Source organism: Mixophyes fleayi, chromosome 3 (genome assembly GCF_038048845.1).
Source record: "Mixophyes fleayi isolate aMixFle1 chromosome 3, aMixFle1.hap1, whole genome shotgun sequence".
Lineage (NCBI taxonomy): Eukaryota > Metazoa > Chordata > Amphibia > Anura > Limnodynastidae > Mixophyes > Mixophyes fleayi.
In genome coordinates, this window is record NC_134404.1 from 212,026,913 (window position 1) to 212,043,528 (window position 16,616).

General features: G+C 39.9%; 1 protein-coding gene across 3 annotated transcripts in view; it reads left to right on the forward strand.

The window, feature by feature from the left end:
* AKAP7 (A-kinase anchoring protein 7) overlaps positions 1-14,268 on the forward strand; it is a 148,402-nt gene extending 134,134 nt beyond the window's left edge. The window contains exon 8 of one of the 3 annotated variants that reach the window (XM_075203078.1): positions 13,281-14,268. In XM_075203078.1, the coding sequence (XP_075059179.1) occupies positions 13,281-13,480 (200 nt within the window). In that variant the 3' untranslated portion in view covers positions 13,481-14,268. Of the gene's footprint in view, positions 1-12,386; positions 13,143-13,280 lie in introns of those variants that run through there. The other 2 variants (XM_075203079.1, XM_075203080.1) reach the window with 2 other exon arrangements.
* Positions 14,269-16,616: the final 2,348 nt, after the last annotated feature.

Here is a 16,616-nt window from a genome sequence, read left to right on the forward strand (position 1 = left end):
TATACCGTAGAACTTCTAAGTGTTATTAAAACGTTATTCAGCAATACTTTCTACAGTAAAGTTCTAAGAGGGGGCTATGTCTTTCTTTTGGCTTATGGTTGTTGACCAAACATTCTAATTAAGAATAAAGGTGGAAAAACCGCCACATATAGGATGCAGGTTTTCAATTCCAAACCGCATGATTTTCTGCAGTTTGGAAAGCAAAAACTCAAAGCACATCCCACTTGTGGCTGTTTCTAAACACCTAAACCGCTGCCAAAATGCGGTTTGAGTCTTTGCGATTTTGTTTCATGTAGTTTGATATGCACATCAAATAGCACTGTAGTAAGTTTCCACCTATGACTTTTTTTTATATATTATAGCACAAGAAGGCTTTATCCTTTTGCATTCAGTTTAATGTACTGGGCTGCTAAGCCCAATCTCCCCAGGAGGGTGCCTGCTCTACCACATGCCCAGGTAGGACTCCTCAAAATTCAGCTATTGATTAGTCCATCATTGTCCGTTCAATAAGGCCCTAAATGTTTATGTGGTAAAAAGAAAAATAATTGCTACTGATTTATGCCAGTGTTTCTTGTAATGATTAAAAAATAATATTTAAGTGCTCAATGTCAATAAATCTGAAAAATATGATTTTAACTATCCATAAAATGTAGGAAGAATGTAGTAAAATGCAACTATAATTAGTAACCATTTGAATCATTTACAGAGTTGGGGAGAAACAGCAATGTTTAGAGTCAGAAAAAAAACACATCCTACTTAAAATCCTTAATGATAAACAGTCAAACAATGACTGTCATAATGTGATAAGAATAGAAACATTCCACCGTTCACATAACAGCTTACGAAACAATACATCTGTGGTCTCGACACTCATCTTTAGGCTTTAGCAACGGTTTTCTGCAAGTCATTTTTTATATTGCACTATAAATCATCTTTTCCTTTATTGAAATACTGAAAGGCTCCAGGAAGTCAAGCTTAAAACACATTTATAGTGGCAAAGCAGATGCTTTATTTACTTTATTTACAATTTGTAAAAAACATTTGTAGAGTCTGCAGACATGAAAAGTCCATGAACAGTTGACTCACAGTGTCATGGGAGAGTGGTTGAAGGTCGAACACAGTAAAAGTAATAGTTGATCACTGCAGAAATAAGGATGCACTTTTACATTATCTGATTCATCATGATCATCAACATTTATTTATATAGGGCCCGCAAATTCCGTAGCGCTTTACAAATGGGAACAAGCATTAATAAAACAATACTGGGTAATACATATAGACAGAGAGGTAAGAGAAACCTGCTCGCAAGCTTACAATCTATGGGACAATGGGAGTTTGAAACAGAAGGGCACATGCTACATCATATTGCACACTGGACAGCTAGAATGCAAAGGTAAAAGTATTGAGTGAGCTGTGTGATCAATCACACAGCAATGTTGGTCAGAGGGTTTTTGTCCTGTGTTAGCTGTGTAGAGGGTGGTAATAGGGTAACCTAGGGAGATTAAGATGGTGGTTGAGGAATATCATAAGCTTTCCTGAAGAGGTGAGTTTTCAGAGAATGCTTGAAGCTTTGAAGACTAGAGGAAATTCTTACTGTGCGAGGGAGGGAATTCCACAAAGTGGGTGCAGCCAGAAAACGTCCTGTAACCGGGAATGGGAGGATGTGATGAGAGTGGAAGAGAGACGCAGATCTTGTGCAGAACGGACATGTCGATTTCGGAGATATTTTGAGACAAGTGAGGAAATGTATGTCAGTGCAATTTTGTTGCGGCCTTGTATGTTAGTAGAAGAATTTTATATTGGATTCTTTGAAATACAGGCAACCAATGTAGAGACTGACAGAGTGGCTGTTAGGAACATACCTTCCTCGTTCCTGCTTTCGATCGCAACCTGGAGCGCCTTGCTTCCGACTGGGGCACTGCTGCGGTCATGTGATCTCAGAGGCGGGGATTTTGAAATTCCTCTCCTATTTCTTTCTCGCTCTGACACACTGGCCTTTTTTTTATTCTTATATATTTAGTTTAGTTTTTAAAATCTGGTAACCACTTTCTAGGACCCTGTTCCCTGCCTATGTGGAAATTGATGTAGAGGTGCAGAGGTACAAGGTATAGAAAAACTCACATTTATGGCACAGAGACAGCTTGCAAGTAAGAATCATTTACAAAGCATAGAGTTAATAGGTAGGTTTGTGTTTAAATCTAGCATTACAAGTTCTCCTCTAACATAAAATGCAGTTTTATTTCTTGTACAGTCACTGACTCTGATTGCAATTTGTATCTTGTGATTTCCCTTAGGGAGCCCATGTTACACTAGCATACTAAGATAGATACAGCTGATTACATTCTAGCAACCTATTATTTCTCCAGTATCATTTCCACCCTGAAATATTAGGAGGTAAAATATAATCATATCAGAATTTTGTATCACATCTCTTGTCCTAAGCTGCTATGATTTAAAATACATCTATTTTAAGTTGTATTTTATAGAAACTATACATAACAGCCCTATGTCTCTAAAATCCTAGACTTGCACTCATAAATATGCATGTAAATATTTTTGTATATCATTATCATGTATTTATTTATATAGTGTCGCTAAATCTGCAGCGCTGTACAGAGCACTCGGAGGAAACCCACGCAAACACGGGGAGAACATACAAACTCCACACAGATAAGGCCATGGTATGGAATTGAACTCATGACCCCAGTGCTGTGAGGCAGAAGTGCTAACCAGTTAGCCACCATGCTGTATATTATTTAAACCTGTTTTATTTAAAAGGAAATTTGTTCTGCTGAGAAGCACTTCATATGCTGTTACCTTCCATTTTGCAATATATCCACTGTCAATGACAGTCATTGTATGGAAATGTATTTTCCCATATCAGTATTTCATCATAATTATTTACATTAGAACCGCTTGCAGTTTTGCTTTACTGTTGAAAGTCATATCTTGGCTGTGCTTGCTGCAAACACATGCAAATATCAGACAATATAATTATGAACAAGTCAGAAGATCACAGGACAACCAATATCTCACTACAGCTGTCAATAGTGGTGTTGCTTTATGCTAGTAATGTCAGAAATGCCAAACACTCTCCGATAATACCACTTTCATACTGCCGCACCGGCAATATCCCGGGTATTTCAAGCCGGGTTTTTGCCGGTGCTCGGAGTGTCCCAGCTCAGAAACACCATTCATACTGCACCTCGGACCCGGGAATTTCCCGGGTTGACCCCATTCATACTGCACAAGTCTGTGCCCTGGCAATTTGTGGGAGTCATCACCAGAGCAGTTTTCATTGGCTGAAAAATGAAGACTGGATGCTGCTCCAGTGTTTAAATCCTGGCAGAAAAAACTGAACTTTGCTTCCTTTCACACAACTAGTATTTCCCAGACGTTGTACTTCTGTAATGTGGGATATCAGCTACATCAGACACCCAAATAAATACACAGCACTGCACTTTAATCAGGACAAGTAACCTTTAAAGGGAATTATACTCTTATCTATTAGCATGATTTATATATATAAAAAAGTACAATAGTGATGGTATGCCTTCTCTATATATCTCCAATCATGTATACCCAATGGTATATTTATGTATGTAATAGCCATTAATAAAATTTCTGTAAACTGCCTTTCTTTTCATATACATTCTTTGTATTCTCCTGCTTTAAATCCTCCAGAGACAGGCAGACAGCCAATCATCTTGTTTTCTGTGCAACCATTCATAGTGCAGGCAACCCGGGTCCGACCCGGGAATTACCCCTCGATAAATCCCGGGTTGAAGACCCGGGTTTTTAGACCCGGGATTTTTGACTTGTACCATTCATACTGCACCAAGACCCGGGTCGTTTGAGCTCGCCCCGGGAAAAATCCGGGATTTTGGTGCAGTATGAATGGGGTATAATTGATTTCTGATACATATCTAGTTCAAAAGCACCCACTGCAGGTTTAGGGTTTACAGATTAGTTATAGAGAGAACGGCACTTCCATCATATGCCTTTTTCCTTATCGACTACTCAAAATGTATTGGGTTCAGAATATTGAAGCAATTTCTGAGTAGCATACAAAAACCTTGGTACAGTTCTTCATTTTTCCTTTACAAAACTCAGACTCACCCTTTAATGCTTTAGTGGTTTAAATCTATTTAAACTTGAATCTGCTCTGTTAGTATGCATTAAAAGATAATTTGCTACTATCAGGACACTGTCACAAGCTTTATCCTATTTCATAATCCTATTAAGGGGCCAGGAAATAAGAAGGCATGGTCGTGGCAGAGCACAGCTCTGTTCATTGGAAAATATGTAGAATAAGAAACAGAAGTTCTGTCAGTGATAAGAAAGTAATGCAGGGAGGCTATCTAGGGATCCAGTTGACAATAAGCCTCTTCTAATAGTCAGAGAATCAGATAAAAAATAATTGAGTATTGCACAGAACTAAATAGAATTCAATATTCTTGCTATGTCCTATACCCAAGGTTCCTACTTTTGAAGCAGAATCTCACGATTTTCCTAATTGGATAATTACAAGCCATTTTTTCATTGTAGATATAAAATGCAGGTAAACAGGTATAGGATCAGAGCTGGCACTGATATCTCCAGCCTTTTCCCCCATTGTGCACATTAAAGCGCTCCCTCATACCTGGAAGCCTAATAATCCCTGTTGTGTTCACAGCAGGGACTCAGGTGCTAAGGCTGGCAGGGTGCCCCAATATGCTCAGCGACCTTCTGTCTTACTAGAAGGTCGCTGAGCATCTCCACTTTTTCAAACCCGCAGTTTAGTAAATATGTCCTCAGATGTATTTTTCGTGATAAATGAGCTGCAAATTTGGCTCAGAGAAATTATTAAAGCAATCTAGATCCCTGTTACCTTTTTTGTTATAGATTAAAACATATATATGGGATAATGCACTCCCTGTTGTAAGGTTTATGAATATTTTTAAGTAACTGAGGCAGCGGTTCCCAAAGTGTGCGCCGCGGCTCCCAGGGGTGCCACGGCGCTGTCACAGGGGTGCCGCGGGCCAGCCAGAGAAAAAAACAAACAAAACAAAAACTTACTAAGCCTCGCAGCGCCGGGACCCAGCATCCTCCTCTCCCACGCAGCTTGTCATGAGAGAGGAGGATGCTGGGTCCCGGCGCCACGAGGCTTGGTAAGTTTTTGTTTTCTTTGGGTTTTTCCTCTGACTGGCTTCAGTGACAAGCTGCGTGAGAGACGGATGCTGGGTCCCTGCACCGCGCGGATTGGTACGTTTTTGTTTTGTTCGTTTTTTTTCTCTGGCTGGCCCGCGGCACCCCTGTGGCAGAGGAGGGGGACAGCGTGGCAGAGGGCAGAGGAGGAGGACAGCATGGCAGAGGGCAGAGGAGGGGCCCAGTGTGACAGAGGGCAGAGAAGGGGGACAGCGTGACAGAGGGCAGAGGAGGGGGACAGCGTGACAGAGGGCAGAGGAGGGGGACAGTGTGAGAGGGGGCAGAGTGTCGATGCAGAGGGGGCAGAGTATCCGGATGCAGAGGGACACAGAGTGTGTGGACGCAGAGAGGCACAGAGTGTGTGGACGCAGAGAGGCACAGAGTGTGTGGATGCAAAGGGACACAGAGTGTGTGGACGCAGGGGGCACAGAGTGTGTGGACGCAGGGGGCACAGAGTGTGTGGATGCAGGGGGCACAGATTGTGTTAATGCAGAGGGACACAGAGTGTGTTAATGCAGAGGGACACAGAGTGTGTGGATGCAGAGGGGCACAGAGTGTGTGGATGCAGAGGGGCACAGAGTGTGTGGACGCAGAGAGGCACAGAGTGTGTGGATGCAGAGGGGCACAGAGTGTGTGGATGCAGAGGGGCACAGAGTGTGTGGATGCAGAGGGGCACAGAGTGTGTGGATGCAGAGGAGCACAGAGTGTGTGGATGTAGAGGAGGCACAGAGTATGTGGAGATGCAGAGGCAGCACAGTGTGAGTTAGCTGTAAATTATTCTTTGACAGAAATATAATTGAAAAAAATATATATAAAAATATTATTTTCCCTTGGATTTATGTGTATTATTTTCGCATACAACTAAATAAGTATCTCTGTCTTGACCTAAATACTTATTACGTTTTTTTTGACTGCTTGTAAAACTGCTTGATAATTATTTTGGAGGGGTGCCTTGAAAAAATTATGGAGACTCTAAGGGTGAACTGCAAAAGTTTGGGAACCACTGAACTGAGGAGTTATATGATCATATTGAAACATTGTGTAGGCCAGGTAGTTTTATACAGGTCTAAGAGATAACTTTTACTATCAATAACACTAAGCAGTGCACAATTCTTTATAGTACCCAAATTTTCCTAATGAACACTGCAGCGATGACATAAGAACTCACTAATTTTAAGCAATAGAATACACTGTTTAAAGATAAAGATGTTATTTATAGGAGTATATAAATACATTACTCTCTGATGTGGATAATCAGTTAATTATGTCAGATATTTCCATAATATTAGTGTGAAAGAAATACATGATACGGATGTTTTAAAACAAGGGGATACATGGGGAACTTGTAGACAGAAAGGCTGAAGGGCAGCATAAGGAAGACATTTTTATAGAAATAATGATAGATCCATGAAATAGTCACCTATCTTATGTGGTGGAGACTCCTTTATTAAATTATACATTCAAGAATGCATGGTACAACTCATACGTATGTACAGTGAGCTACATGCAGAATACAAAGATCTTTTTAGAGATGGCTGTCTAGCACTTCGGAAGTGCTAGACATGCCCCCAGGAATGTGACACGTCTCCACATGTCATGACAACTCATCCTTTTGTATGCACAGTTTGGCCTGATTTGGATCGGAACCAAGGTTAGCAAACATGTCACGTTTGTTAAGACTAAGATAGACAGAAAATATTAAGAAAAAAAACTATATTGTAAAAGATTGTTTGCGCATCTTGGTTATTCTTAATTCTATATGTTGTGCTTTCTGGTCTGGTGCTAAACTGGATCAGATAAATATCATATGAAACCATTGGCATTTGAGAGTTCTCTAGAGCAGTAGAAATGAGACATTTTAATTTTATTTTTTTTCACTTATGGCAAATCCATAAGGACAAGCCCAGAACAAGATTTATTTTGCCCATATCTTGATTTCCCTGATATCCCAGACGAGTAAAATAATTTTTAGTCATAATCTAATTCCACTAAAAAATACATTTTCGTTTTGAGTGTAATCAGCCTTCATTAGATTCCTTTGCTGCTTTTTCAAGAATTAGTTTTAAGCCTGCTTTAGAATGTATAAATCATAAAACACATATGATTAGTGTATAAAGGTGAGTGTTCCCTTTAAATATTCGCCTGCTGCTCCTATCAAAATATTCACATAAAATAAACAAGGGGGAACGCACTGGCTTGCAACAGATTCAAACTTTTATGTGTAATTGACAATCTAATTATACACTAGACACAAAAAATTACGCTAGGCACTGTGGGACCAATCACTTCTGCGTTCCATTTGCGTGTCAAGTGCAGCGATCAACAAGAAGTGGATGCAGGCAGCTTGCCCATCAAAAAGTGTAGAGTAAAGCTGGGTACACACTACACTGTTTTCGTCCAATAATCGGCTCAAACAGCCAACATGCGACTGCTCGTTCAAAAGTCGGGGCAGTGTGTGCAGTGACACGATGGTCGAAAGTCTGCCCAAATGGACGATTATTGCCTCATTTGGTTGGTCGTACCGTTTAATATTTTCGTTCCAATCTCGTTTCCGCTGTGTAGTGTGTATAAACTTCCAATCGATCCACAACAGTGAGTACGAAATTACAGTCATTGCTCACGACAACATGATCTTCCCTTTATCGTCCTAAACAAGGCTAGTGTGTATGCAGTCCATGGACCGAGCGATCAGAACATCGATCGCATGTAAAATCGCTCGGCATAAAAAGTTGGTCGAAATTTCTGTAGTGTGTACCCAGCTTAAGAGTAGTGTATTTAACTTCACCGCAGTGGATTGGAGTTATACTGCATTGCCCCCACAACCATTGCGTCTGTTCATACAACACCTTACATTAACGCAGCTATATAAGCTCACTATTTTTTTGCCTCACTCATTTTTTTTTATTGTTTATGTATTATAATTTTTCTTTATTTTTTGTCTAGTGTATAATTTATTAGATTGCCAATTAAAATTGCCATTAAAGATACAATTGTGTGTCACTACACATAAAAGTTTGAATTTGTTGCAAGCCAGTGTGCTCCCCCTTGTCAATTTTACATGAAACACTTATACCAGCATTACTAACTTTTTATTTGTTGGAGAAACGTGAAAAATGATTTCCCAAAAATGCTCATACATATTTATGGGATTGTATATCTTTGGAATGTCCTTGAAGTGTTGAAGATGCTTCATATACCCTCTGTGGGAACTGTGTGCTGTATGGAGATGTGTGAGCTGATAACATCTGTTTAACATATGTAGAGCATTTTGTGACCTAGTGATCACTAAACTCTATTTAATCACAGCATGTGGCATTGTTGCCAAATGTGCATTACTATATAAACTGGCAGACACAAAATAATGGTAAATACTCCTGTGACAGGTACTTGAGTTTAGGTGCAACTACATGCTTATGATGTTGATGGTCGTCAGCACTAGCTAACCATTTCTGATTGGCTGACTGTGGAATCACCACTGAAGCTCATAGGTATGTTTTTCATTGTTAATGCATATATATTATATGATTTTGTTAGCATATTTTAGCAAGATTTGTTTGGGTTTTTTTTTGCACAGGAAAAGGAAAGTTATAGCTGCTCTATTCAAAATATTTTTTCTATTGGATTCTAATCTAATAGTGAATGTGTATTTTGCTATCTAAATAAATGTTTAAACGATTGGGTGCAAGTCTACCTGATGTAATCTTGGCACATATGCTGCTGGTGCAGAGCTGCACACATCTAGCAATTTGTCCAACTTTGCATATGCACGTAATTGCCGTTTTCTAGTGAATACATTTTAGATCTGCTAATTTGAACGCAAATGGGTTCAAACTGAGCAGCAGCCCCATGATAAGGCATGCAAGTGTCTGTTAATTAATGTTATAATGTGATTATGTTTAAAAAGTGAAATAATTTTTTGAGTTGCCTGTGTATAATGTAATGGAGATTAATAGGTGTTTGCACCACAGCCAAACAGAGTCACTGCCTGGGGTATATCAGGAAAAGTAAAAACTGAGAGAAAGACATCATTGACCTGTAGACTGGGAAAATCTTATTGTGATTATTATCGTATGAACATTAGATTCTCCCATAAGTAGAAAGGGAAACTTTAAATGCTAGAGTCGGTCTGTCTTTGGATTTAGTTTTTGTTGCTATTTTATACTCATTTGTTTCCTGCACAATATTATATGTAAATAAAACAATGTAATAATATTTGCATAGAGGATATATGTGTTAAAGATATTTAGCAACAGTCAAACTTGTTGTTGCTTAAAACAAAGACAGTCATATTTGTACTTCATTTTTTCATAGAGTTCTGTTAGGACATGTCCCTTTACTGTTAGATGTCCCTCTTTCATGTTTTTGCAGTCTTTTTTTATACCTTATTACCACCACAATTAAAAACCTATTGTTCATTGGATAATGGAAAAAATTGGTCTGGTGGGGGCAGGGCCGGAATAACAATGGACCAGATGAGGCTGCAACCCCAGGCCTCTCCACAAAAATAGGCCCAGGCCAGTCAGGAGGAATCGCTACTTTATTTTTATTATTGTTTTTTTTTCATTCTGTTTTTTAACCAGACTGGAGGGTATATACTATGATCAATATAGATACATACCGTAGACTGTGTATATATATATATATATATATATATATATATATACAGTGTCGGACTGGGGCATGAAGGGCCCACCGGGGGACTGCAAAGCTAGGGGCCCACCAGAGGGGGTGTGGCCAGCATCATAGAGGCGTGGCCTGACACTAGAGGGGGGAGTGGTCAGCCCATGAAGGACAGCTAGCATCATAGTGTAGTATATAAAGAATGCAGTGTGTATATAAAGAGTACACAGTCTTGACCTCCCCCTTAGATTGGGTAGAACAGTCACCAAAAATCTGGATTGTCCCACTAGAATCAGAACATTTGACAGACTGTCCTACCTGTTCTTGTCACCACCTGTGGCTGCTGGTTTCTTAAGTTGCGACTTGTCTGGATCCCGGAATGTTGGGTGCCCTATTTTGAAAAAAAAATGGGTACATTTAGAAAATTCCAACCAGCCCCGGCGTAAAATCTATAGCACCCACAATTAATACTTAGGCCTTCCTCCAGCCCCAACATTAAAGATAGAGTATTCTCACTTAATAAATAAACCTATTTCCCTCCCTCCAAACAGCCCCAGCAATAAATGAATATCATTTACATATAATACATATACCTATTTCCCACAACAGGCACTGCCATTAAATAATTCATATTCACATTTAATAAATAGACCTCGTGCTCCTCAAACTCAGCCCCACATTCAATCAATAGCACCTAAACCACCCCAGGATTAAATTAAAGGTCTGTCACCCCATCTTAATTTAATAGGCCCCACTCTTAAATTAAATAGCCCACCAAAATAAATTAAATTGCCCCACCATCACCCCACAAATAAAATAGCTCCCATTAAATAATTAGCCCCCACCTAAACTCCACCATTAAATTAATAGCCTATCTCCTACCCATGTACTATTAAGGCAACCCCACTCCTTTCCCTCATATCACACATTATATTAAAAAAAACATTCCCTCATTATAGCAGCCCACACTCCTTTCATTCACACCATATTGTGGCCCCCCCCTCCCATTTCATTCACACAGTATAGCAGGCCCCCCCTCCCCTGTCACTCACACAAATAGCAGGCCCCCCCTCCCCTGTCTCTCACACAGTATAGCAGGGCCCCCCTCCCCTGTCACTCACACAAATAGCAGGCCCCCCTCCCCTGTCTCTCACACAGTATAGCAGGCCCCCCCTCCCCTGTCTCTCACACAGTATAGCAGGCCCCCCTCCCCTGTCTCTCACACAAATAGCAGGGCACTCCCGTCCCCTGTCTCTCACACAGTATAGCAGGCCCCCCCTCCCCTGTCTCTCACACAGTATAGCAGGGCCCCCCTCCCCTGTCTCTCACACAGTATAGCAGGCCCCCCTCCCCTGTCTCCCACACAAATAGCAGGCCCCCCTCCCCTGTCTCTCACACAAATAGCAGGGCACCCCCGTCCCCTGTCTCTCACACAGTATAGCAGGGCCCCCCTCCCCTGTCTCTCACACAAATAGCAGGCCCCCCTCCCCTGTCTCTCACACAAATAGCAGGCCCCCCTCCCCTGTCTCTCACACAAATAGCAGGGCCATCTTTCATTCACACTTACCTTATTGCTGCATCTCACATGCTTGCTGGTGGAACGCACGCTACTTCCTGTTTAGCGAAAGTGACTGGTCCCTGAGGAGGGGCCAGCCACCCACTGCCACGCTGACCCCGCCGCGCGGCACCTGGCTCCCGGCCCCCACCGACACAAGAATCATTTTTTTAGCCCCGCCCCACCACGGAGGAGGGCGGAGCTATCTGCCATCAGGGCCTACCGGTGGATTTCCCGGTCCACCGGCGGCCCAGTCCGACGCTGTATATATATATATATATATATATATATATTTATTAATTTTATTCCGTTATTTAGTAATCAACCATTGTTTGTTTACTTCTCTTCAATGGTCAATAAAAGAACATTTACCTCTCGACTGTCACAATTCCATCAAGATAGTCCTGATTTTAGGGGACTATTCTGATCAGCCAGGAGCTTGTCCCGACATGAGGGACAACTGGGACATATTTCCACTCTTCACTTTATATACATGCTGTGTGAACCAGTTAGTGGTGTACTCTTTATATAAGGGAAGATGGTAGGGAGATGTAGGTGGTTGGAGGGATGTGCAAGCCTTGCCCTCCATGGTGCTAGCCACGCCCACACACAACTGGCCATGCCCACCCATCATTGGCCACACCTTTGGAAAGACAGCACTTCTCATAATAGGCCCTTAATTATTATCAGCCCCAGGCCCTTGTGGCCCATTATGTACATTTGTATTCATTATAGTAAACTAGAATAACTCAGACTATACTTATAATTTGACTACATTACTAAATCTAACCTACTATTTTACTGAATTGATCATTATAATATCAATGTAACATAACAATATATCTTTGTTCTTCCTAAATACTAGAATGGTCTGTTTCAGTATAATTTTTAACAATGCTTGCAGCTCACAAATATTGCATTTAGTGTATGTAAAAAAGTAAGGTGTGTGCATGTCTTTTGTTTCACTCATATTTTCAAATAAGTAACTTATTAGCAACTCCCTTTTCTTTGTTGTGGTGTGTAGGTCATAAGAATGGAAGAGAACCCGATGATGCAGAGCTGGTGAGCTTAAGCAAAAGGCTGGTGGAAAATGCAGTACTGAAGGCTGTACAGCAGTATATAGAGGAAACACAGGCCAAAACCAAACAGACTGATGGGATCTCAGTGGAGCCTGGCAATAATGAGAAAAATGAAAATAGCATTAAACAATGATTACAGTCTCTACTACTAAATGTAATCTCAAAGTGAACAGTTGAATTCAAGAGACACCTAATTTGTTACTTGGGTGCATTTTACGTAGGCATCTGAGGACAATATTCCTTTATGGCAACATTTACAGAGATTGATTCATTCAGTGATATTTCTTGATAAACTTGTTTGCTTTGCAGAAAAGCCAAACCAAAAGGGACATTGCAAGATTCCCATGAGGTGAACTACAAAAAATTAATTGTGTAGTTGAAGAAGAATGGGAACCTTTTGTCTATGCCTTGATAAGTGGCAATGAATGGCCAACCAAGAGGCCTTACCAGATGACAAAGCCACCTCATCCTTGTTGTTTAATGGAGATGCATGACTTTGTCACTTCAAGCAGAGGGTCCTTACAACATTACTACTACAATGTCAACCCTTCAAAAGCTATGCTAATGTCAATGCTGGATTCTGCTCAGACAAAATATATTCACTATGTATTATTGTACTGGTTTCTCTAATGTATTGTGACACTATGCAGTCTTTTATCAATGACCGTTATTCATGAAAAAATATATATATTTTTTGACAAGTATAATAGCTTTTTTTTAATACAAATGTGTGGCCAAAATCTTAGTGTGTATATATTTGATTTTTCTTATACAAAGCTCATTTTCTCGCAGACATTTTCTATATGTCCCGTGTAAAATAATTATATTCTTTCCTTCAGGCAGGAAATGTAAAGATGTCATCACACAGACTGCTTTGCAAAGAGAGTTGAAGCCTCTGTTGGACAAAATGAAGGATATACAGAATTTATTGGCACTTCCAGAGACACGTGCAAATATATACAAGGAGGTGTTTGGTAAAAGACTGATTGCAGAAAACAACAGTCAGGCGTTGACTTCTGAGACAAAAGTATTGACGTAAATATGTTTAGCCTTGTTATAGCAGGAAAGACAATAGCATTATAAATTATGTTTGTATACTAACTATTCTGAACCACACCTCATGCTAGAAAAAGTGTGTTTACACAATTTTTATATAAATCCTCTCACAGTTTTGAATTGTGTACAATCTTTCATAAAAAAATTTGTGTAATATTATAGTTTAGTTGGATTTGCAATTACTGTTTGCCATATTGCAACATGTTATTGTGGAGAGATGTCCCAGCTCATCATATTCTGTCATGCAAACACATGAAGAAGATAGCTCTGCTTTCCTTACTAAAGTGCTCAATCTACTGACAGTCGGACAAGTTAAATGACACTACTAATGGCAGTGGTACCTGTCCACGCAAATTTCTTTTTGTAACTGTATTGTTGCTGTGACTGCAGTTGAGAACTTGACGTGAAAAATTAGGTTATACTTCGATGCAATCTGAAATAACTGTGGGTCTAGCTGTAATTTAGAATGAAGCTTCTGCGCCAAATGTGTGTATACGAGTTTATCCAGTGCTATAATGTATTTTTAATAGTATCCAGACAACACATTCCCGTCATCTAATTTATCTTGAATCAAGTTTCCTCTATCAACAGTATAGTGCAAAAGTTGACATTGTCAAAACAAATGTGAATGTCAAATTTTATATAATCCTGTAAATATATTATTTCATGAGTCATCTCCAGAAGCACCTGCTTAATGAGTCATTGTTTAATGATAATACGTTTTGTTTGGGCTTGGACAGCTAAAAGCAATAAAACATTTTCTTTTTGCCATACCGTATAATTTAAGGCATAATCCGTGTGACAGAACGTGCTTTTATGTTCGGTATTATACACATAGGGGCTGATGCAGGGTTGGTTGCAAATTGTGATTAAATTTAACTAAAAATAAATAAATACAAATAATACAGAAAAATTGTGTGGCTCCGCCCATATGCAGAGCAGTACACATCACAAGATGCCTCTGAATCAGCAGCATATGTTTGGGCAAAAGTTATGCCTCCTAACGAGCATACATGCGTGTTTCTGCAGATCTGCATGGGCCACATTTATGTATACACGTCTGTACTCGGCCAACGTTAAAACGCCTCTTAACTCCCCCGTCTAACCGCTCCAGACGCAAGTGCCAGAGTCTGCATAGGTGCATGCATAGAGTGTTTTCGTGCAAGATACTGTGCTCAAACTGGCATACGTCCCAGCCTGCATTCCTCTTACAGTAAACAGTAGCTTCAGTTTATTATAACAGCTTTAAAAACTTCTTTGTCTGTTTGTAAATTATTTTACTTTGCATAGTTTTAAAAATTTTGCTTGAAAATATGTCCTTGCTGAACATGGTTCTACCAGACCAAAAAAAAAATGTTACCATTCAAGCATCTTTCAAAGCATAGCAAGTTTATCCCCAAATTGTTAAAGACAGACTCTAAAATGGCAGAGAGGACATTGTCCTCCAGTTTTATTAGTCAATATTTTAAAATAAGTAACATTGTTTAAATTACTTAGTAAACATATAGCAAAGTATGTTGTAGCAAAATATAATTAGCTCCTTTACTGTTTAGACAAAACCCATTAAAAAAGCAATTAGAGAAGAGAATTGATATACTTAACTCTCAGTCGATGGCATACATTTCAACATTTATGTTTACTAATTCAGGACACTGCCATGCCCCTACATAAAGGCAGCAAGTTTACACCCCGAGGGTGCGTCTAGCACTTCTAAAGCTCTAGCTGCCCTCTTTACCCCTCCCCTAGAGGCAGCTCTCCTTTGCTGTCGCCATCCGTTCACCGTCACTATGCTGCTTTTATTATTTTAATATGTATGATGCCTCAAACCTGAGGGTTTTACAATAAGTGCATTTAAAAGAAGACTGGTTTGTTACTGATTTATCAATTAAATAAAAGGACATAAAATATACTAGGTTGTTATCTCTGGCTTTTCGCCACTAGTTTGAATTGCTTGCCATTTTCTCTTTGCTGCACACAATAAATATCTTCATTGCTTTGACAGGCTTTGACCATAAGTAGTAGTGAATGACACACTCTCTCTCTATATATATATTTATATATGTACATATACACGCTATTTAGACAAAAATATTTGGGCACACCTGTTAATTATTGAATTGACGTGTTTTAATCAGACCCGTTGCTGTAGGTGTATAAAATGAAGCACCTAGCCATGCACACATGCAGTTTGCAAACATTTGTGATAGAAAATGAGTCGTTCTGAAGAGCTCAGTGACTTCAAGCGTGGCACTGTGATAGGATGCCACCTTTGCAAAAAGGTAGTTTGTGAAATTGCATCCATTGCTGGATATTCCACAGTCAACGGTAAGGGATATCATTAGAAACTGGAAGCGTTTAGGAACAACTGTCACGAAGCGGAAGACCATATAAAATCACAGAACGGGGTTAACGACTGCTAAGGCGCATGGTGCGTAAAAGTCGCCAGTGTTTTGCTGATTCCATAGCTGAAGACTTCTCAACTTCCACTGGCATTAATGTAAAAGCAAAAAAGTGTGCAGTGGGAGCTTAATTGAATGGGTTTCCATGACCGATCAGCTGCATGCAAGTCTCACATCACCAAGACCTATGCCAAGTGTCGGATGGAGTGTTGTAAAGCACACAGACACTGGAAGGTGGCGAAGTGAAACGTGTTCTGTGGAGGGATGAATCACACTTCTCTGTTTGGCAGTCAGATGGGCGAGGCTGGGTTTGGCGGATGCCGGGAGAACGTTACCTGCCTGACTGCAAACTATGCCAACTGTGAAGTTTAGTGGAGGAGGAATAATGGACATTATATTGTTGTTTGTGCACATAAAGATGTATAAAGTGCACCTTGTTGATGCAGAATGCTGACACAAACTTGTGACGCTAAATATGCAATTTACACTTCATTTAGGTTCATTAAATCTTGTTATTTAACATGAAATATAATTTGCATGTAGAAATTTAGCTCACATACATTATGGAGTGCCCCAATCCTCCCAGCTTTTCCCAGCAGAATTTTATCATTCCAGCATTCACATTATTTAAACGCATTAAGTCATTGGCAAATTCATATACACAGACACATTTGTGCAAATAGGAACGCATTGTCACTAAGTGACATTTGTGTTGCTGTC